Source organism: Alligator mississippiensis, chromosome 15 (assembly GCF_030867095.1).
Source record: "Alligator mississippiensis isolate rAllMis1 chromosome 15, rAllMis1, whole genome shotgun sequence".
NCBI lineage: Eukaryota > Metazoa > Chordata > Crocodylia > Alligatoridae > Alligator > Alligator mississippiensis.
Genome location: NC_081838.1, coordinates 11,059,846 through 11,082,907, shown reverse-complemented (window position 1 = coordinate 11,082,907; position 23,062 = coordinate 11,059,846). Strand labels below are relative to the sequence as shown.

The window sequence follows — 23,062 nt, the reverse complement described above, 5'->3', positions numbered from 1 at the left end:
GATCTCAAGTAGCTTACTAATAAGTATCATCCAGAGGCTGATAGAGCTTTCCTCTGGAGGCAGGCAGTTCGCAGTATATCATGTGTTTCGAGAGAGAGAGAGAGCTGCCCAGGTTCATCTGCAGTCTGTCTTCACCATGGCTGCTGCTTCTCCTCCTGGGCAGTTCTTAACTTAAATAGACCTTAAGACTTCACTCTGGGGTCCAATGGAGACTAGCTAAAGTTGGCTACATGCCAATCAATTGGAAATGCATCACTGGTTGCCAGGTAGATGGACAGTGGCAAAGCCCTTACTCCCAGTCATGAAGTTATTGCTTATAGCAATGGAGTGTTTAAGCTGCGCCCCCCACCACACACACACACACACACACACACACACACACACACACACACACCCCTCCCCAGGTGTGTGAGGCCAGTCACATTGACAAAGGGAGCAGGTCCCCCCCTCCCTCAAGAATGTATCCAGCTCAGGTTTTAACTCAGGGTTCCCTGAAGCAGATTGGGGGGTGGGCACCTGCCATGGCCTTGCTGCTTTTCCTTCCCACTGACACAGCACCAGCCCAGCAGAAATAAAGTAGGTACTGGAGCTGCCACTAGTGACCACCACTTTCCCTAACATCTGCCCTGAGCCTCTCCTTTCAGCAAGGGCTCCACACCTTCAAGCATCCTCTCTAGTCCAACTACTGTTCTCAGTCACCCACATGACCATCCTCTGCTCCCTTCAGAACTCTTTACTCTAGCTTGGCATTTTCCTTCTTCTCTACTGCCAAGTAGGCCATACCTTGCAAAGACAAAACCTTCAGCTCAGCCCCACCATCCAGGGCCCAAGGCTCCTTCCTGATCCCCAAGGCTCTGGGACAGGATTCTTTCATCCCAGGTCAATCAAGTCACGTACCACCTCCTCCCCACTCTGTGCTTTGCAATTTTGGTTCCCTCCTCACTTCTTTACTCCATAAGCCTCCCAGACACAGAACAAAGTCTTTCTCTGTGCTAGACATAGCTGTCAGCATCAATGGCGTGCACTATATTTGGCAAACTCCGCCCAGGAAGAACATTGCTAGCACTACCCACATGGACACACCAGCCACCTCCCTTCTAGCCATCATGGGGAGGAAGAGTGAGTGGAGGCCAAGCTTATGCAGCTGGAATCTGCCTCAACTCCCACACAAGGGGCCTGCCTCAGGCAGCAAGCAGCTACCTTGCCTTCTCTGAGGCTCAAAGTCAGGACCTGTAGATTATGAGACTGGTGCTGTGCTGGCTGTGCTAAGAGGGCCCTGCCAGCTGAAGCTGCTGGTCCAGCACCATGACCTGGAATTGTCACTTCGAGGTCACAAGGGTTTGTCTGCCAGGTCTAGAACAAGAGACCTGGAGGGGAAAAAAATAGCACCTCTTCAGCTCAGAACATAATTGTCATTCTCTCTTTCAGAGATGGCCTCCTTCTCCACAATAACCCAACCAGATTATTGTGTGGATATTAGCTCTGCGAACAAGCCCAGTGAGTTCTTGACACAAGCTGCTGGTCTTCTGCAACAAACAGCTCTGCTCTGGTCCTGAGTCTGAGCACTCCACCTCCATCTGACTTCTCCCTAGGGCAAGGGAACGTGAGGCAGGACTAAACATGAACAAAGGAGGCACACCCCAGCCCCACAGAACATGAAGGGCACGAAGGACTGCTCAGGGCTGGGCTGGCCCTATTCAGGATGCAGCATTGGGTATTTCTCACCTCAGGCTGAATACTCACGGCCAGGAATCGACAGCTGTGCTGGGGTGATGCAGAGTCCTGCCCCTTGATCCCTGATCCTGAAAACATATTGCCTGGAGGCAAAACCCCCATGACCTGCTGTCAAAGGCTAACAAGAGGGACCCTGGGAGAAGAAAGGGACGCCTTTCCATCTGGGCTCCGCAGGAATCTGTGTCTAGGGGTTGGGGCTGAAACTAGTGCCAAATCCTTGTACGCTGACTTTCCTGGGGCCAGGGTTGTGGTGGGGTCTGTGCACAGTGCTTTGCTGTGGCTGCTGTGATGCCAGGTGGCTCCCCCTTCATATTAGTGCCGGGGGCTCCTGTCCCAGGAGTGATGCTACTGACATAGCCAGTTGTGGACACGAAAACCAAAACATTTCAGAAATGATAGGGGACAAGCATATTCTCCAGAGACTAATGGGACATGAATCAAAGAACCATAGATTTGGAAGGGAGTTGAAGAATCACCAGATCTAGCCCCCTGAAGAAGAGGCCTGAACTCCCAGTTCCTTGCTGTCCGCAGCACACATCTGTCCCTATGTCAGTCTCAGTAGAGTCAAAGGCCTCAACCAGGTGAAGGCTGCTGGGTACTCTACAAACATAAAAGTCCAAACAGCTTAAACTCTCAAGTGGGGACCTGAGAGAGGAAGCAAAAAACTAGCAGGCTGTTCAAAGAGGGAGGATGTGGTGAGAAATCAATAGGGCAGAGTTAGATGTGTGCACAGTTTTCAGTTAGATGCAGTAACCACAGCTCACCTCGGGCACCGCTGTGAGTGCAAGGCTGTCCTCTTCATACTGTCACAAGCCAGGCAGGGCTTCCTTTCAGCAGAGAGAAAGAAACCTAGAGCACCAAGACACATTAGTAAAGCACTCACATCCCGGGAAAACATGTTGTTGGGCTACTTGCAGCTGTGCCTGTACTGTAGGGCTGATATTTAATTCCTCTTTCCCCCAAGTGGTTAGCATACAGGTCCATATTTTCCAGGAGTTTTAGGCAGGTCTCAAAGGAGAGGTCTTTGGGGAAAATGGGTGAGAGTTTGCAGCTGTATGACCTAAGGGAAGAAATGCCCTGACCAAAATTCCTATTCCTTCTACTCCATCCACTCCCTGAGTGTCAGACTCTGAAAGGAGGCTAGCAAGCTCAGGAAGATAATGACCAGGAGAACAGTGAATTGAATAAACAGAGAAGCATAAAAACCAGAGCCCACACTGTACTCTGGTTAATGCAGGCTGTCACTGCGGTTGCATTTGGCAATTGCATCACCCTGCTTGATCATATTGTGGAGACGATCCAGTGAAAGTTGTAGAATAGATCCTTCTCAGCAAGGTTACTTCCTGGCAAAACCTCTCCTACTCCATTCCTGCATTTGGTTTTACATCCTGTGCTTATGTTTGTCTTTGATCTGAGCTGCTTTTGTCTGGGGAAACTGCCTATGGGGGCAAAGGGGCATGGTCACACTCAATCCCCCAACTCTGTGGTGGGTGCTGGGGTTCCCCAAGCCCTAGCATATGACAGTGCAGACTTTTGAAAAGCTGGGTGCAGGAAGGAGGGTAGAGCAGGGTGGGGAAGGGGAGGGGGCGAGGGGATGCATCATCAGATCAAAATTATAAAGAAACTAGAAGCTTTATGAGTATGCTATGGGTCGAGGGATACATTATTTTGTTTAAAATCCAATCAGAAGAAAATACCACGGAGTTGGGAGGGGTAAAGGGAGGGGGCTGATTGCCCCATGGTAGGGCAAACATATGGTGCTAGGGCTGTATACCTGTCACCAAGCCTGGCTATAGACAGAACTACTCCCTACAGCTGCACACATGACTATCGTAGATACTCTACCCTGGTCCTGAACTACCCCTTACTGCCCTGGATGCGCTGGCCCTGCTACCTCAAATGTCCCCTGGCTCCCCTCTGTCCCCTGTTATCCCGCTAATCCCCCATGCTCATCCACTCTGCATGTAGAAGAGCTATTCTCTGAGGGCAGCTGCTGTGCCCCTCTGGTGACCCCACTAATCCTGCTCCCCTTGCAGCTCCTCAGGGCACTTCCTCCTTATCTTCCTGCCATGCCTTGATGTGTATGTTGTATACATTGTTCTGGGCTGCTCCCTTCAACCTTTAAACATCTTGGCTTTAGCTCCATACAGCCCACCAGGGCCCAAACTCTTGGAGGGCTCCACCTTGGCCTCAGCCCCTTATAATGCAAGTGACTTCCCAGGCCCTCTACTTGTGGCATCTTATCTACCCTGATAACCATAGATCAAACCTCTAGGTTTTTATAACCCACTGTAATCATCAGTTTTGGCTGAGTGCCTCTCTCCAGGGTCTCTCTGGTTTCTTCTCTGTTTGGCTGGCTCCTCCCAGCTCCTGCCCTCCTGGGCCTATTTACAGCTTCTGCTGCCTCTCATCTCTATGCCAGAAGTTCCTTCTGTTAGCACAACCTGGGACAGACTGCTTCCCTAGCTCTGGAGACAGGCTTATCTAGCCCCTGACTCCTCCTCCACCCCATCATCTGACCCCAGCCTGTCCTTGCAATAGGGTCCAGGTGCTGCAAACCATCTATTTCCAGGCTTACTACTCTACAGCCTGTACTTTGCTTCTGCAGTCTGTACCTTCCTGGAAGTTTCCCTCACTGGGCACAAGGATGGCACAGTCATCAGCATGTTGAAGATCAGGGGTGGTTTTTTTGAAAATGTTAGTCTTCAAGAAAAAATGTCCCAAATTGAAGCGCCCTCTATCCATTCAATATTCAGTGTCCATTCTGGAAGGAAAACAGTCCTTAGTGTGAACCAGGATGATGGTCAAAAAAATGATGGACAGAACTGGGGCAATGATGCATCTTTGCTTGACCCCAGTTCAGATGACAAATGGCTCTGTCTCCAATCTGCTACAAAGTACAGTGATACTCATCTGGTCATCAAGAACCTTTAGGACCTTGATGGATTTTTCAGGGCATCCAAATCTGGCCAGCAGTTTTCAAAAGGCTTTGTGACTGAAGGAGCCAAAGACCTTAGTAATGTCTATGCAGGCCAAATACAGGTCCTAGTGTTGTTCCCAACACTTTTCTTGGACCTGGCAGGCAACAAAGATCATGGCAGTTGCTGTACAGGATGGTATGAAATCAGAGGGAGATTCCAGCAGGACTTCCTCAGAAAGGGGTAGAAGATGCTTCAGGAGGATGCAAGTGAGGACTTCCCCTGCTGTAGAAAGAAGGTGATACCTGGATAGTTCCTGAAAACAGACCTTTCTCTTTTCTTCAAGATAGACACAATGTTAGCATCCTTCTGGTTCCCAGGGATCTTCTCTTTGTTCCTAATTCAAAGTATATCTTTTTGGAATCTCAATACTAGTTCCTAGCTACGAGGTTGAAGATTTCAGCAGGTACGCCATCTGGTCCAGTAACCTTCCTGTTTTTGGTTTCCTTGATGGCATGCCAAACTTCTTCTAGGATAGGAGGGTTGGCTAGGGATCCACTTTCAGGTTTTTGGGTGATATACTTGATGGTAGCATCCATCACAGTTGGTTCCTGGTTCATGAATGCCTTGAAGTGCTTTTTCCATCTTTAGATAGATTAATTGTCTTGGAAGAGCATTCAACCATCCAGAAATTGCAGGAAAGTAGGACTGTGGGAGGTTGGACCACAGATGTCTTTCATTGCCTGGTAAAAAATATGCATATGATGTTTGTCAAAGTAGAGCTGAATTTTATTGACTGTATTTTGCCACTCCTGGATTTGATTTCTTGGATCATCCTTTGAGCATTGTCTTCGAAGAGCTGATATGTCTCCTTCTGCTGAGGTGAGGTGTGTCATCTTGCCAAGCAGAATGAGCCTTTCTCTTTCAGTCAAGGAGGGCTTGTATCTTGCTATCACTCTCATCAAACTAATCTTGGTGTTGATGTGTGATAAAGCCAATGGATTCATAATAGGCCATATGAAAAACGGTTTTAAATCTCTTCCAGAGTTCCTCAATTAGTCGTGGGCAGATCAGAAAGCTTTTCATGAAGACACTGTTGGAGATCCTTGCAGACATTCGGTTCTAGAAGATATTTAGTTGGAAGTCCTTCACATTGCATTTGGCTGGTTTTGGTGTTTTTGGAGCAAGCCAGATATTCATAATGGCTTGAACAAGATGGAGATCTGCCCAGTAGTTATTGGTTCCTTGCATGGCTCATATGAAATAGACATCTAGTCAATCATGAGCTCTAACAATAACATAGGGGAGGACAGTCCAGTGCTTAGAGCAAGGGTGTCTCCCAATTGTCTTGCATTTTTCACTCTGATTTTGTCCTCCTTCTGAGAATTAGTCAGAGCTCAGTCAAGTCTGGAACAGAACTGGTCGTGTGGATCTACTACAGACCTCCACACCAGGAGGAAGACGTAGACCTAGAACTCTCAAGACAGCTCTCAAAGGCTGTATGCTCAAAGGACCTGGTTCTCATGGGTGACTTAAATTATGCAGACATCTGCTTAGAGGAGCAGTCAGCCAGGTCTGCCCATTCACGTAGGTTCCTAGTCTGCATACAGGACCTGCACCTAACACAGAAGGAATACAGTCCCAGTAGGGGAAATGCCTTACTTGACTTGGTGCTGGCCACAGGGATCTGAAGGTACAAGGTAACCTGCATAGTGACCACGTGTTGATAGGATTCACTATCTGGCGAAAGGTGGGAAAGATAACTAGTAGGGCCAAAGTCCTAGACTTCTGGAAGGCCAACTTCAATGAGCTCAGGAAATTAGTTAGAGTAGGACTGAGAGGTAATAACATCAGTGAGTTGGGAGACCAGAAAGGATGGGAGTTCCTCAAGGGACTGATCCTGCAGGCACAAAGGGGTAACATCCCAGTACACACAAAGGGAGGCAAAAGAGCTAAGAAATCTTTTTGGCCAAGCAGGGAAATCCAGGAGAGCCTAGAGGGGAAAAGAGAGGCTTACAGGTTGTGGAAGCAGGGGGCAGACACCAAAGAGGAGTATGCCTGCTTGGCTTTTGCTTGCGGGGAAGCAGTGAGGAAGGCCAATGCAGATACAGAACTCAGGTTGGCAACAAAGGTTAAAGGTAACAAAAAAGTCCTTTTTTAAGTACGTAGGGAGCAAGAAGAAGGCACAGAGTAGCATAGGGCCACTACAGGATGGACTAGGGCAACTAGGTCTGGTAGCAGCTGCCGAATTTTAACCCTGTCTCAACCCAGGGAAAAGACATCAGGCTACCACTACCTATGTAGATTCATGGCTGAAAACTGATGGATTTATTGGTTATATCTTCAACATCACTGGTCAATTGCTGCGGGACTTTTCAAGGTTGGTACAAGAGACTGTGCCATTTCTTGTCTCAGAAATCTGCATCTGACAGTGTGTGTGTGGGGGTGGGGGCTGGGGGAGGCACAACTTTGTGCCACTGCCACCGCCAACCCTATTGCTGTGAGGCACTGGGTCTGGCTGGGCTGTAGTCCCAGCCCCACCACTGGCACTGAAATCATGATGCCACCACCATCACCATCCCCACTGCTGATGGGCCCTGGCTCCAGCCATACTGCAGCACCATGCCCCGCACCCTGCTGCTGGCACAGAAATCTTGGGGGGAGTCACATGCCCCCATGTGCCCTCCAGGCATGTCACCTATGACTGAGACTGCTGGTGAGTGGTCCCCATACAACAGCAGTTCTGGATGGGCTGGGGATGCTAAGGAGCGATGGCACCATCAGCTCACAGCACAGTGGCTCGTCCCCAGGTCTGGGATTCTGGCAGGGGTTGGTCCTGCACCCCTGCAGCTGGTGGTCGAGATCTGCCTCCAGAGAGCTGTCTGTCATGGGAGTTTTGATGGTTGATTTTTATGCTGTTATACATTTCATATTATTACTAGTTATGAAAAACTGCTTTTTCTTCATGAAGACAGAAGCAAGCATCCGCTACAAACTAAAAAGTTTTCTGCAGATTCACTTTGTAGATATAATGCCTGCCCTTCTCCCCCAACTCATTCTCTCAACTGCACACTAACTCAGTTCCTCCTTTGCTTGTTGTACTTTAATGTATTCCCCACCCATTTCCTATCTGTCACAGTTCAGAGCTAGTCTTACTTACCATGCACCTTCTTTTTTTAGTTTCTGTTTTGATTACAGTCTTTCTTCCATGCAGCCGCACCGAAAGGTAAGAAAAGATATGCCTAGTAAAGATAACTAAGAGCTTGTTTATGAAGATGGTCCAGGCAACCGTGGGACCTGGTAGGGATTGTGGGGTGCGTAAAGGTGGCACAGGCTATAGAGAGCTCAGGAACATGGAGGGAGGGGGAAAGTCTCCCCTGCTGCCACTGCTGCTACTTTTGTGTTGCCTGGGGTGGAAGTCAGTGATCCAGGGGTGGAGGGGCCAGTCAGGGGCTCTGGGGTGATCCAGGAGTGGCGGGGCTGATTGCAGGGTGGACGGGGGATTCAAGTTCTCATACAGAGTGGTGAGGTGATTTGCGGGGTGGAGGGAACAATCCAAGTGGCATGGTGAGATCCCTTCCCCTGACTCCATCCTCCCTGGCCTCTACTGTGGCTAGACAGCAAGAGAGCAGGGCAGGTATGGAGCAGACTGGCAAGTCCTCGGCACATCCCTGCTCATCAGTCCTCTAGCTGTAGGTCTGAGCAGTACCCCTTAGAGAAGGTATTAACCTCAATGTGTGCCTGATCACTAGGGATCCTGGTTTTCTGTTTCCTGCAGAAAAATGTGGAAAAACAGATTTTCATAGATTTCTAGGGTCAGAAAGGACCTATCAGATCATTGATTTTGACCCCCTGCTCCAGGCAGGAAAGAGTGCTGGGGTTAAGTAACCCCAGCCAGGTGCTTGTCTAATCTCCTTTTAAATGTCTCCAAGGTAGGGGAGAGCACCACCTCTCTTGGAAGTCCATTGCATATTTTGGCAACCCTCACCATATTGTTTTTTTCCTGATGTCCAATTAAATCTCCTCTCCTTCATTTTATGACCATTGTTTCTAATAATTCCAAGGGATGCCCTGGTGAACAGAGTATCCCCTATTCCCTGCTGACCCCCTCGATGAACTTGTAGACAGCCACAAGATCACCTCTCAGCCTTCTCTTGCAGAGGCTGAAGAGATTCAGGTCCTTCAATCTGTCTTCATAGGATCTTACCTGCAGGACCTCAACCATACGAGTAACCCTCCTCTGAAGCCTTTCAGTTTATCCACATCCCTCTTGAAGTGTGGCACCCAAAACTGGACACAGTACTCCAGCTGTGGCCTCACTAATGATGTATAGAGAGGAAGTTTCAGCTCCCTAGACCTACTTGTGATGCACCTACTAATGCAAGAACGAGTGCAGTTAGCCTTACTTATTACCTGGTCACATTGGTAACTCATTTTCAGTTTTGCATTGACTATGACACTGAGATCCCTTTCCATTGCTGTGTTACTGAGAATGGCAGTTCCCAATCTATAGGTGTATTGGTGATTCTTTCTCCCCAGGTGCAGCACTTTGCACTTATCTTTGTAAAATTGCATCCTATTCTGATCTGCCCACTTTCCCAGTCTGTCCAAATCTGCCTGAATTCGCTCCCTGCCTTCTAGTGCGTTTACTATACCCCATAGTTTGGTGTTGCCTGTGAATTTGGACAGGGTGGTTTCTATACCCTCATCCAAATCACTGATGAAGATATTGAACAGTACTGGTCCAAAGACAGAGCCTTGAGGGACACCACTGCCCATGTCTCTCCAGGTAGCAACCGACCCATCCACCACCACTCTCTGAGTGCATCCCATAAGCCAGTTTTCCACCCACCTGACTTTGAAAAAAATCCATGTCACAGCTACTTAATTTATGTATAAGAATTGGGTGTGACACTGTGTCAAAAGCCTTTTTCAAATTTAAGTAAATAACATCTACCTCTACTTCTGCATCTAAGCACTTTGTGACCTTCTTTCTCCTTTAAAGAAAACCACAGGAAACCACGTATTTCCTCTTGCAGACTGGCAGAGTTCCAGTCTGGATGGAGCTGCCTGGGGCTGGGGGAAGTGGGAGCAGGGAAATCAGAGGCAGGGGGCACCACATACATGTGCGCATGCACACACATGTGGCTAGCAATACAGCCCAGCAGGATAGCGGGAGGCAGCTGTATACAGGTAAGTCTATGAGACAGGGGATGGTTTGGAGGGCCAGGGCTTAGGGACTGGCTAGGCACGGTCCAGGCATGTCTGTTGGTGACACATCAGGGGGGCATGTGCCCCCCCACAATTTTTTGTGCCAACAGAAGGGCGCAGGGCACGAGGCTGTAGCCTGGCTGGACTGGCACTGGGCAGGAGCTGCCTCTGTGGCCCAGTGGGTGGGACCTGGTACAGGAGGGTGGAGTGGGGTGGGGAGATTTGGTGCCATAAGCACCCTGAGAGTCTGCCACCTGCTGCTGCTGTTGGGGAGGGGCTGTGTGCCAGGAAGGGGCTATATGCCCCCATACCCACATACGACCATACCCATACCTGCCCACACAATGCACACCCTCTTCCATATTTCCCCACGCACCCTATGTCCACCCACATACCCCACACCCACCCACACACCCATGCCCTATCTCCCCACACACACCCCACACACCAATAAATCCTACACAAATGCCATATCCCACATCCCCCACACAAGCACAAACCCCACACACACTCACGCCCCCCACAAACTCTACTTCCACCCACAAACACATACATATCCCCCATACACACTCCTCCACACCTCACAATGCACACCTACCCCCTACCACACCCCAAACACTCCCACACATACCCCCCCCAAAATCAATATACAAAAGGAAGATTTAATTTTTAGTTATTATGTGATTGCATCAGCATACACAGTGCAAACATACATAAATCAGGACAAGATATTTTTTGAAAGAAAATTAAAGTATATTATAGTAGGAGTTTGATTTTTAGTATAGGATTTGGATTTTTTCTGGTTCCAAGATGGCAATCTGTTGTCCCCCCCCCCCAACTTCTGCTGGTAAAGGTTAGAGGGTATGGGTGGGATTTCCAGTCCCAAGATGGCAACCAGGAGGAAGGACACCCATCAAAGGGTGGGACTACCCTTGCAGACTTTGACAGTTCACCAAAACTCATTTAGCGGCCCTCCAGACAAAATAATTGTCCACCCCGCTCTAGATGGCAATAAAGGAATGTGTTTACTTGACTGAGCACACAGTTCACAAAATCATTTGCTCTACACTGAGGGCAATCACATTCAGCCAGCTGATTATTAATCCATAAAATCTGGGAATTTTCCTTTTCCAGGAATTTTTTCCTGAATTTGTCATAGTCAGCTACTCACAACATGCAAAAGCAGCTCAAACTATTTTTAACCCTACAGTTCTGCTGAATTCTCTTCAGTAATCAGTTCATTTGTGTAGGTGTTTGTTTGGTTGGTTAAACAGTTTAACAGCCATGCATAGCATAAATGGCCATTCTTTCCCCAGTAATTGGCCTCTCAATGCCCTCTGCTATTTTCTGAAAAGTCTACCTGCCTTCCAGTGCTCAAAGTAGCTGACATGTCTCTTAATATTCTCCATGCTTGTCTAGTTACAAATATACATCTCTGTCAGAGACTCCCCTAGTAAAACCAGAAATTTGATCTAGGCTTCGAAGTCACTGACTAGAAAATACTCAACTTTAGGACAGGCTCTGAACCAGACTTTGTGTCCTGTGCTTGTCCCACACAGGGCACTAGATACACCACAGTGATAGATTAGATTTCCTATCATCACTCAATGGAGCCACAACAAAGAATGAACAATTCAGAACAGTAGGTTTATATGATTCAGAAAAAAAGTGAGATTAGATGTGCAGATGAAGGCCAACTGAGGGAGGATGGGGGTGGCTATTAGTTCTTCTGGAAAGGGAAACCTGCAAATGACAGGAAAGTTCAGGACATTGGCTTCACCATCAAGGACAAGATTGTTAGCTGAATGACTGAATTGGCTGTTGGCATTAATGAGCTCCTCATAATTCTGCCGCCAACTGACCAACAGTTTGTTTGCTACCATCACCAGTGCATATGCCCCAACACTTGATGCTGAGGAAGAACAGAATGAACACTTTTATGTTGACCATAATGAAAACCTGACAATCATCCTGAAAGAGGACAAGATCATGGTCCTTGAAGACTTCAGTGCAAGAGTTCAAAAGTTAGCTGGGACTTAAACACATTAGGGCTGTGCAAAATTTCACCACTAGTTTTGTTTCAACTCTGTTTCAACCTGTTTCCAAGTCAAAACAGCAAAATCAAAATAAAACAGATATGGCCGAAACAGCCTCAAAACAAAACAACACAAGTCAAAATATTTTGTCCATTTCAATGTTGTTTCGACGTTTTGCCCATAGGCTATAATGGGGAAAGTCAAAACAGCCTATGACTTTGTCATTTCTGGCCATATTTGGATGAAACTTGCAGAAAGAGTAGCCCCATCTGAGGGCATAATGCATGCCAAGTTTCAAGAAGATATATGCAGGCAGTTCAGAGACACTGCACCCCAAATTCTTGAGAGCCAAACGTGTCACATGTATGTGTTAAGCCACATCAATGTCAAAACTACAGAAATGCTAGCCCCTGCTGAGGCCACAAAGCTTGCCAAATTTCAAAGTGATAGGTTTAGGGGTTTGGGGGGAACTGCACCTGAAGGTGCTGAGAGGCAAAACTTGTGACATTGATGGCCCTGTGTGTGTTAAGGCTCAGAGGGCTGAAAACTGCAGGGGTGGTGGCCCCTGCTGGGGCCATGAAGCCTGCAAGCTGTCAAAGAGACAGGTGCAGGGGGAGTCTGGCTTTTGGGGCCCTGCACCTCTAGCTGCTGACAGGCAAAACTTGTGACATGGGTGACACTGTGTGTGTTAAGGCGCAGCGGGGTGAAAGCTGCAGGCCTGCTAGCCCCTGCTGAGGCCACGATGCCTGCCAGCTGTCAAAGAGATAGGTGCAGAGGGGTTCTGAGGCCCTACACCCCTAGCTGCTGACAGACAAAACCTGTGACATGGGTGCTTGTGCAACTGATTGTGTCTGTCTTGGGGCAGTTGATTGTCTGTATTGACTCTTTCCTCTCCTTAGTCTGTGGTTTTGTAGGTGTTAATCTATGCTTGTTAAGTCGTTGTGTAGTAGCTAGGTCCTGTGTATTGAGCTGGTCCCTGAGTGAATCAGGATTAATTGGTACCTGGTAACATGGTAGCTTAGCAGCCAGGCCAGCAGTAGTCCCCCCGTCCCTCCCCACCATGCCCCAAGACAGACACAGTTGCACAAGCACCCATGTCAGGAGTTTTGCTTGTCCGCAGCTTGAGGTGCAGTTCCCCCCAAACCACTTCACTTATCTCCTTGAAACGTGGCAGGCTTCATGGCCTCAGCAGGGGCTACCACCCCTGCAGTTTTCATCCTGCTGCACCTTAACACACACAGGGTTATCTATGTCATGGGTTTTGCCTATCAGCAGCTTGAGGTGCAGTTTCCCCCAAACCTCTACACCTATCACCTTGAAACTTAGCAAGCTTTGTGGCCTCACCAGGGGCTACCACTCCTGCAGTTTTGACCTTGCTGTGGCTTAACATATACATGTGAGATAGTTTTGCTTTCAAGAATTTGGGGTGCAGTTCCCCCTGAACTCCTGCACTGAGCTTCTTGAAACTTGGTAAGAATTGTGGCCTCAGCAGGGGCTAGCAAGCCTGCAGTTTTCACCCCACTGTGTCCTAACATGTACACGTGACACAAGTTTTTCTTTCAGGATTTTGGGGTGCAATTTCTCTGAATCCCCTGCACCTATCACCTTGAAATTTGGCATGCTTCATGGCCTTAGCAGGGTCTACCACTCCTGTAGTTTTGACCCCACTGTGGCTTTACACATACACATGACATGAGTTTTGCTCTCAAGATTTGGGGCTGTAATTTCTCTGAACCCCCTGCATCTATCTTCTTGAAACTTAGCACATACTGTTCCCTCAGAAGGGGCTACGATTTCTGCAAGTGTCATCCAAATCTGGCCATAAATTACAAAATTATAGCCTGTTTTGACCTTCCCCATTATATCCTATGGGCAAAATGGCGAAACAGGGTCGAAATGGCGAAACGTTTTGACAGAACGAAACAGAACAGCCATTTCAACTTGAAGCAAAAGTCAAAACAAAACACTGTTCCATCAAAATGCCAAAATGCTGGTTGAAATGAAACGCTTTCATTTTGCACAGCCCTATTAAACACGTGGGGGAAGGAGCGGGCAAGCAGCATCCTTTTATTCAGTAATTGCAGAGCATGGCACTGTGTCATTATTAACACTACCTTCAGACAGTGTGGCAGGTACAAAACAACCTGCAACACCCCCACTTGAAACAATGGCACCTCCTTGACTACATCATCATTAGAGCACGTGATTTAAAAGAGGTTCATAACACACATGTCATAAGGTGAGACAATGACTGCTGGACTGATCATCTTTTAGTGAGATCAATCATGTCCATTAGCATTGCACTGAAACATCAAAAGCGACCCAAATCAGTGCAAAGCCAGTATAGCAGCAAATGCCTTCAGACCCCTAGACACTGCGAAGCCCTACAAACATATCTTATCAAGACATGCATCAGTCTTAGGATTGAAAATGATAATATTTGCATTGAGGAAGATTGGCAAGCTATAAATGAGACTATCCATGAGGCTCGCATTGAATAAATTGGCTTTATTAACTGATGCCATCAGGACTGGTTTAATGACAAAAATGCTGAGAACAAAACCCTTCTTCATTGGAAGAGAAAAACGTTTTGTGACTGGCAAAACCATCCTACATCCAGCCAGCAGCAGGGAACATTTTGACAGCTTAAAGCTGAAGTCTAGGGGAAGACTTAAGAAATCAAAAACAAATGGTGGGAAGAAAAGACAAAAGAAATCCAGCAACTTGGTGACAATCATGACAGATGGAGCTTCTTCAGTGCAAGCAAGGCTGTTTATGGGCCAAATTGGTGAAAACTCACCCTGCTTAGATCTGAAGATGCCAGTTCATTCCTCAAAGACAATGAGTCCATCAAAAACTGCTGGAAGGAGCACCATCAAAAGCTCCTGAATCAAGACTTTACTGTGACTGATAAAACCATCAGATCCTTTCCACAGCATCCAGTAAGGGAAACACTTATCAGTCCACCAACCTCTGAAGAAGTCCAGCAGGTGATAACACATATGAATAACAACAAAGCTTCTGACCTTGATGGCATACCAGCTGAGGTCTTCAAAGTTGATGGAAAAGCTATGACTAACCAACTCCACCAAGTTCCTCAAAATCTGGAACACAGGAGAAATTCCTGCTGACCTAAGGAAGGCCAATACTGCCATGAGTCTTAAAAAGAAAGCTGAATCTGACTGTGGAAACTATCAAGGTATTTCCCTCCTTTCCATCACTGAGAAGTTCCTTGCTTGAATTCTGCTGAACTGGCTGCTTCCTCTTGCCAAGGAAATCCTTTCCAAGTCTTGTTGTAGCTTCAGACCATCAAAAGGCATCACGGGCATGATTTATGTGACCTGCCAGATCCAAGAAAAATTCTGAGAACAAAACTAGGAACTGTATATGGCCTTTATTGATATGACCAAAGCCTTCAACTCTGTTAACCATGAGGGCCTATGGAAGTCCTTGGCTGCCCAAGAAAATTTATCACCATCCTTCATGGCCAGATGACTGCCTTCATCCTATGCAGTGGCTCTGCTATGGAGCCCTTTGCCATTCAAACTGGCATTAAGCAGAGCTGTATGATCCCACCAATTCTGTTTTCCATGATTCTTATGGATATAATATGGATCCCTATTATATAAGGCTGTGGTAACCCAAACTCTTCTGTATGGCTGTGAAGCTTGTGTGACCTACAGAGACTACCTAAGAAGTGTGGAAAGCCTCCACCAGTGCTACCAATGGAAGATCCTTGGCATAAATTGGGAGGATCATTGCACAAATGCCAGTGTTCTCCCTGACTCTAACATCACCAGCATGGAAGCATTGATTATTCAACGTCTGCTGTAATAGACAAGGCATTGAACACACGTGCCTGATGCACATTTACCAAAAATAACTATAATCACAAGTCAGCCAAGCACAAAGGACACATAAGGGCCAGAGGAAATGCTACAGAGACACCCTCATGGTGAACATTAAGAAGCTGGGCATTGACATCACAAATTGGGAAAAAGTAGCCTTGGACAAGGCTACATGGCAACACTCTGTGAGAGAAGGTACATTTTACTTTAAGGAAAACCATCTTACCCTGGAGGCAGAAAACAACAGAAATGGAAGGAAAAGAAACAAGACTGAGAAATATGTGGTTTGACCCTCCCTTTAAGCACCACCTGAGGCATCTACCAGAGAGTCTCCAGATCTAGCATCAGCCTTTTAAGGAATCAACGGACTAATCTACTATCCTTAACTTGACCCATGGGAGTGATCATCCTCAGCCATGGGAGTTTGCTGCTGCTGAGGTCTTGTTGCAATGTGGTTGGAATAAGTATGCAGCACAAGTATTTTGTGCTGGTATACTTTGTGTAGCCCTTATTCCTGTGATCAGCTAGGGGATCAGCCAGGCTGACAGCAGGGATACTGCAGGGTAAAATCCAAATCCAAATCTGTTCTATTCTTTTCATACATTAGGAACACTTACATTTAAGCCTGTACCATTGTCCACATGCAGACAATCATGTCTGGTGCCCCACACTTTACAATTTGCTGATGACTTAACTTATTTAGTAACAATATTCCTACATAGCTTCTCAGGTATATACCAGGTTTTTGTTGCACCCTACTATATGTTTTCTGATCCACTATGGCAGGATGTATTCATTCTGTCCCTGCCAGGATGGTCTTGTTCAGATTCCAATGCTTTGAAACACTCCTTAAGGTACATCCTGGGATGAATACATCAAATCCATTTGAAGTGCTTCTAGACCCATCAATACTGATGCCTTCTCTCATTGTACATGAGCAAGCAGGTCTTTGTTGTTAAGGTTACATTTAGTTAACCGTGTTTCAAAGGTAAATGCCATGACTTTATTTTTTTGGCCTAGCCTTTTTTATTGGGTCTCATGACACTCCTTACTTTGGTAGTGCTTGCAACTCAGGTACAATCTCTGTATTTCTGATTGTGGAAACAAGAGCACTCAGGATTTTATTTAAGAGGATACCTCGCTTAATCCTAGAATTTTCTGACTGAAATGAAGCTGTCCTGCCCTGGTCTTTCCTTTTGAGAACACAAGGTGGAGAAAGAAGGAACAAGCATAGGAAACAATTTCAAAAGCTGAGAGTAGAGTGACAAGAAATCTCCATCAGTAGAGGTGAATGTGGGAAAGTGCCAGCAAGGGCAGACTTTTGCTACCATGGAGAACCATGAAGAGGAGGCCAGGGAAGCATCCCAAGGCACAAGCCACAGCAGCAAGCTCAGCATCCTGGACTAAAGCAGGGAAAAGAAAAGTGAAGCATTGGGTTGAATGGAGAGAAGATTCGAAGTTCCTAACAGTCCATGATTTGCCATCTGTGTAGAAACTGGAACTATCCATGAAAATACACAGCAAGGTGGAAGTACCAGTGCAGGGAGAGAAGAGCTAGAAAAACTAAGGCATTGATGGAAGGTCCAGCAAAGGATACACACATAAGAAAAAGGTATAAGTGAAGATGTGAGAGGAGGGGAAACGTTGGTGCAGGAGCAGTGAGCAGTAAGTCAAGTACCAGAAACTTGCTCACATGAACTGAAGTTGAAGGAAGAAAACGAGCATGTAGGAGAAATGCAGTGTTACCAAAGCAAGACCAATCAGAATGCTAAATTTTTGGATGGTTCCTAATTAAGTCTGTAAATTGGCATTGGATATGCAGGGTGGTGGTGTGTACAGGAAAAGGAAGGTTTTGAAACAAGGTCAAGCAGGTGCACCATGTCCTGGAGGCTCACACAAGTGGCCTCCTCACTAGTAGGCAGCCATACACACAGGCGCACCTCAGCACTGGAAGCAACCGCATCCTGCACAGCAATCTGGGCTCCCAGCCAGATGAGTGCCCTCTGGGCAGGCAGAAAGCAACACAGACAGTCCAGGAACAACCCACAATCGCCTCCCCAGCAACTCCCCACATCCCACAATCTCCTGCTACTCCAAACTTCATTCACCGCATAACCGCAACATCTGCCAGGCACAGCGGCCAAGCTCTGTACTGCTGTTTGCCAAATATTACAGCTATTTCTTGCAACAGGACAAGTTCATGAAGATATCCAGGGTGTTATATTCCAATGTACAAATATCCAAATTAGACCATTAGCTTGGTATGTGACACATGGAAATGCACAAACTGTCGTGAGTCTGAGAGCACGTGGAGAAGGTGTTTCTTTTGCACAGAAACTGAGCCTTCCCAGTCATTGTCACTGCAATTTCATGATGTTCACAGATGACTCAGAGTTAGTATTTTAATTGGGTTTTGTTTGTTTGTTTGTTTGTTTGCTTTTAAGTTCCACATCGTTCATGATGGCTGGACCTAAGACATTGATGGAAGTCCTTTGGGGACATCTGGAAAACCTCTCAGAGAAAGATTATAAACACTTCAAATTTATATTATCTGAGTTCCCATTCGATGACAAACCTTCAGTTGCCTGGGGTAAACTGGAGAAGGCTCCTAGGACAGATGTTGCAATACTCTTGAGACGACACTATGGTATGGAGAGAGCAGTGGATGCAACTATCAAAGTCTTCAAAAGGATCAATCGCAGGGACTTGGCTGCTAAACTCCAGGAGGAAAAGGACACAGGTAAGAAGTCCAAAGCTAAATGTGGCAGCATCAGGGGAGATGCCCATCACTGGGTCTTCCCCAGCCTGAGGTTATCCAACGGTTGTTGCTGCCTGTGGTATCTGCTTGCCTGTGAGGACTTGGTGCTGATTAACAGAATGAGAGACAGTATCCCAAGCGGGCCAAAAATCCCCTTACAGGTAGGAGTTATAGTTTTGGTATTAATATGTCCATCGATAGTTTCAACACAGTACAAAATTAGGGCCTGCCCTGTTAAGTGCTAGCCAGATGCTTTAACAGTCCATCCAGCCTACAAAACTTGGGGCTGCCCTTGTTAGGGTTAGCCAGTCTTGCCAATGCGGTGGCCTGCAAGCCTGAGCCGGTCCTCGCTGCCTGGGGGCTCCACCACCCCTGCACTCCCTCCACAATCCACGGGAGCTCAAACCACAGTTCCTACAACAAAAAAGCAGGATCCTTGCACTCCTCATAACCCCATCCGGGAGTGATGCAGCTCAGCTGCTTTGTTCTCTCCTTCTCTCCGGTTCTTATTTCCCCACTGTGCTCCCAACGGCAGATCCTCTGGCTTCCTCATCAGCTGTCAATCAGATAAGTGTCTGCCCCTGGGGTTTCCCTTTACTTTTACTCTGGCTGGGTTTTCACTTTCACCCAGCCATGGGCTGTTTTGAAGTTCACCATGGCTCTATGGGGAACAGCTAAGGCCAGGGGAGGCTCACAGAGCTTTCTTCTCCCCCACTCTGCTATACTAAGTAGCCTCCATCTCTCATGAGTCGTATCTCGATAAAATATCCCCATCCACAACAGCTATAGTAGGAGCAACAGAAAACTGGTAACACCTATGCAGGCCAAAACTCATGGGCAGACTGGAGTGATGGAAACTGCAGAAGAGGTGAGGCCCAGCCTCCTAGTTTGCAGGTACATTTTTAGGAGCACTGGACATGCCAAGCTGACTGGAGCACTGGTCCATCTTGCACAGTGTCCTGGCACAGTGGGCAACAGCTCAGACACAGGCCTCAGAAACTCTGCAGTGTGCAGTTATCTAGTCTGTCGCAGGGCACCTTGGTGCCCCTGCTCCTAAAGAGGAGAAACTGCCAGGGAGAGAGCCCTGGCAGAGCCGGTTGAGCACAGCTGTGTGTTGCCGGAGCAACTAAGGGGAGCCAGCTGACCAGAAGGGGGCAGGGCCTGGCCCTTATAAAAGCCCAGGGCTGAGGCCAGGCTGGCAGTTCTCTGCCAGCAGCCGGAGAGGCAGGAGCTCCCTCAGCCAAGCTATGGGGAGAAGTCTGAGGGGCAAGTACAGCTCATGATAGCCCTGAGAGGATTGGGCACTAAAGGTTTAGCTGGGGGCTTTATGTTTGCGTTACAGCCAGGAGGCTTGAGTTTGTTTGGCTCTGTTATTACAACCGGAGGCTTGGGTGAGGCTGTAGGGGTGGAGGAGGCCTCAACTATAGGGACCCCAGAGAGTGTGGGGTGCCCTAGCGCCAAGAGGGCGCGTTATCTGTATAGCACCAGGGAAGGCGCAGCTCGCACGCCAGTGCGCGATCAGCTGGTGGCGAGGAGCGCAGCCAGTGGGTCGCGGGCGCAACCCGTAGGTTGCGGACGGGGACCGAGACCCTGGATTGCGTGTGGGGGAACACAGCCTCCGTCCCCAGGAAAGGGGCGGTATTACTGAGTAGCCCAGTGTGGGCACGGTGAGCCCCAGAGAGGGGGGAACGCCCTTGTACAGTATTGAGTAGCCCAGTGTGGGCGCGGCGAGCCCCAGAGAGGGGGAACGCCATTGTGCATTGTTGAGTAGCCCAGTGTGGGCACGGTGAGCCCCAGAGAGGGGGAACGCCCTTGTACAGTATTGAGTAGCCCAGTGTGGGCGTGGCGAGCCCCGGAGAGGGGGAACGCCATTGTGCATTGTTGAGTAGCCCAGTGTGGGTGCAGCGAGCCCCAGAGAAGGGGGAACGCCATACTGAGGAGCCCTAGAGAGGGGCCATTATTGAGGAGCCCTAGAGGGACCATGTCGAGGAGCCCGAGACGGGCATAGCGAGCCCGGCCGCAGGCTAGTGTGGCAATACCCCTCAGACTGAGGCAGGGCACTGCGGTTGCCCCTGAGAACGCAGGGAGTAGCAGCGTGGTGAGCCGGAGGCAGGGAGGGTATTGGTGCGGTTGGCCAGGGAAGGGCCGGGGCCAGCTAGGGAGTCCCTGGGCGGGACCATACCATCAGGGGAGGCCCAGCGGGAGGCTGGGCACGAGAGAGTACAGACCGGACAACATCCATTACATCTGCGAGGCTTGGGGCATGGTATTAGGGGCTGGTAGGAGCCACGCATAGCCCATAAGGCTAGGGTGTCTGAGGAACACCCACCATATCGGGAGACCCCCAGGGGGGTCCAGGAGAACCGCGGGGACAGAGGTCCCGAGTAGCCGTGCCCAGGGAAGACACAAGGCAGCCTCCCTATCATATAAACATCAAAGACATGGCGGGCGAGAATTAGAGGGTGTCTTGGGCCGGCCTGACACGGAGCGAGGGACCTTAAGGAGCTCACAGCCATCTGCGAGGACCCCGCCGTGACATAGTCATTTTCCCAGAGAGATGAGTTCCTAATAACTCGGATGTCAGCTTGTATTTCAGGACAAGAGTGTTTAGAGCCCTGTCAAAACTCCTCCTTGCCGTTTAATGTATCCTGTTACAGGTGTGTGTCCCTGGTGGCCCTTAGAAATATCTAGCCTTCTGTTTAATCTTGTTAAGTGTTTGACCTTGGCATATAGTGGCAGTGAGTTGGAGAAAATATTCCTTTTCTGTGCCTAAAAGATTTTTAATGGTTTTTAATCTGCCATCTTTCAGCTGCATGGACCAGAGGTGCTCAAACTCCTGGCTTCTGGGAGAAATTCAGTTTGTGGTGCAGTGTCAGCTATTCTACAGGGCTCCCCAAAAAACTGTGAGGAGCCCCAGACCCTGTTCACTGGATCAGGTTTCTGATCCCTATGAATCTATGAAATCCCAGCACACAACACTAGGAGAGGGTCACACCAGGGCGCAGGGCCCAATCCCAGTATAGACGGTTGGGAGGGCGCAGCATCAGGTTCCTGGGCCCGGGCCCAGTGTTGGGGGCTGGCAGGGAGTGGAATTAGGCCCCAAGGCCCCATCCTGGTGCAAGGGAGCTCCACAACTCTTCAAATAGCTTGGCCAATGGTGCTGCTATACATTCGGCCAGTTCTTTCAGGATTATTGGGTGCAGGTTGTCTGGTCCAGCAGATTTGAAGATGTCGAAGCACTGTAAAAATCCTTTACCTGTTCTGAGCTGATTTTGTTTGGGTTGTTACCTTCCCTGTGTTCCCTAAGCTTTTGGTCAGATGACCAGCTCCCATTGGGTTTCAGGAATACCAATGCAAAGCATGTGTTCAGGAGTTCTGCCTTTTCAGAAGCACTGACCGTCGGCTACGCCTGGGTATTCAGTAGTGGTCCCACAGTGGAACCCAATTTTTTCTTGTTCCCTATGTATCTCTCTTGGATAGAATAATCCTTTTAAAATGCATCTGGCCTAGACATAAATCCTAATTTATGGCTAATTTCCAAGTCTTTACTTACAGAAGATCATCCAGGCAGCAGCTTGGAGGCACGTTGCTTGTTGCTTTCCAAAACGCCCACCACCAGGAAGAGAGTGTTCCCCACTCCTTTCAGGAATTTATCTGGCCAAGTCACCTGGTTGACCAGTTTGAACCAAAAAGAAAGCAAAAGAGAAAGAGAGAGGTCCACCTGCAATGACCCAAGTGATGGGCAGAGAGAGGGGGATTTCTTCACATGGAGCATGTGAAATGCACATCTCCTCATGACCTAAACAAGGGCTGGATTTCTAAAGGGCACTTTCTACCCTTCAAATGCTGAGCTCTTGTGAGAACCCAGCCCCATCTGTGTGAGCAAAGCAGCTTTCAAGGCCATGGTAAAAGAAATGGTATTTCTCAGGTAGCCCCTGTGAGCAGAGCACGTACCCCTTTCTCCAAAGATGTTTTCTGCCTCCCTGAGCCTTGGGGGGAGGTGATCGTGTTTCCTTTTCCTGCAGAGCCCACAATGACCAACTCGTTCCGCCTTCCTGTCCCGAGGGCCACACTCTGTCTGTTCTGCACCACTGACATCTGTGTGCAATTCTTTTTGCAGCTCCCGGTCATGGGCAAAGCTGTGGAAGATCAGGAAAAGGTACGTCACAGACCGACAAAGTGGTGCCGAGCAGGTATCACTGATTGCCAAAGCTCAACTAGATCTACCAGTTGCTTGGTTTGCTAGTTGACATAAAAAATAGCTCACATCGGGTAACAGTTTGGAAAATAGGAAATGGATGGAGATCTTGGCAAGAAATTCAGTTTCCCCAGAGCACGGTTCTGTGAATGAGATGGAGCTGTCTCCTCCAAGTCACACCTGAGGCAGTGTCTTGCAGGCTGCTGCAAGACCCTCTTGTCTAACCTGAACTTCTTTTAAACGAAGTGAAAACTAGAAATCATCAGGACTAGGCTCTCAGCTCAGGCAGCTCCTTCAGCACACCCCTGTGCAGTCTGAGCTCAGCCATCAAGGACAGTGACAGATGGATTATACAAACT

The 23,062-nt window shown here is 48.2% G+C and overlaps 1 protein-coding gene across 1 annotated transcript; it reads left to right on the top strand.

Annotated features, from left to right (window-relative positions):
• The first annotated feature begins 18,125 nt into the window (after positions 1-18,125).
• LOC109280189 (interferon-inducible protein AIM2-like) lies at positions 18,126-22,727 on the top strand. Its single transcript, XM_059719421.1, has 2 exons — positions 18,126-18,487; positions 22,626-22,727. Exons 1-2 carry the CDS (start codon positions 18,205-18,207, stop codon positions 22,706-22,708), a joined length of 366 nt encoding a protein of 121 aa, XP_059575404.1. The 5' UTR covers positions 18,126-18,204; the 3' UTR covers positions 22,709-22,727.
• The last annotated feature ends 335 nt before the right edge of the window (positions 22,728-23,062 follow it).

Bases quoted from the DNA above. Each gene is read 5' to 3' on its own strand.
- LOC109280189 (XM_059719421.1), top strand. From the start codon at position 18,205: ATGATGGCTGGACCTAAGACATTGATGGAAGTCCTTTGGGGACATCTG. The intron at 18,488-22,625 runs GTAAGAAGTCCA...TTCTTTTTGCAG, and splicing joins CCAGGAGGAAAAGGACACAG to CTCCCGGTCATGGGCAAAGC.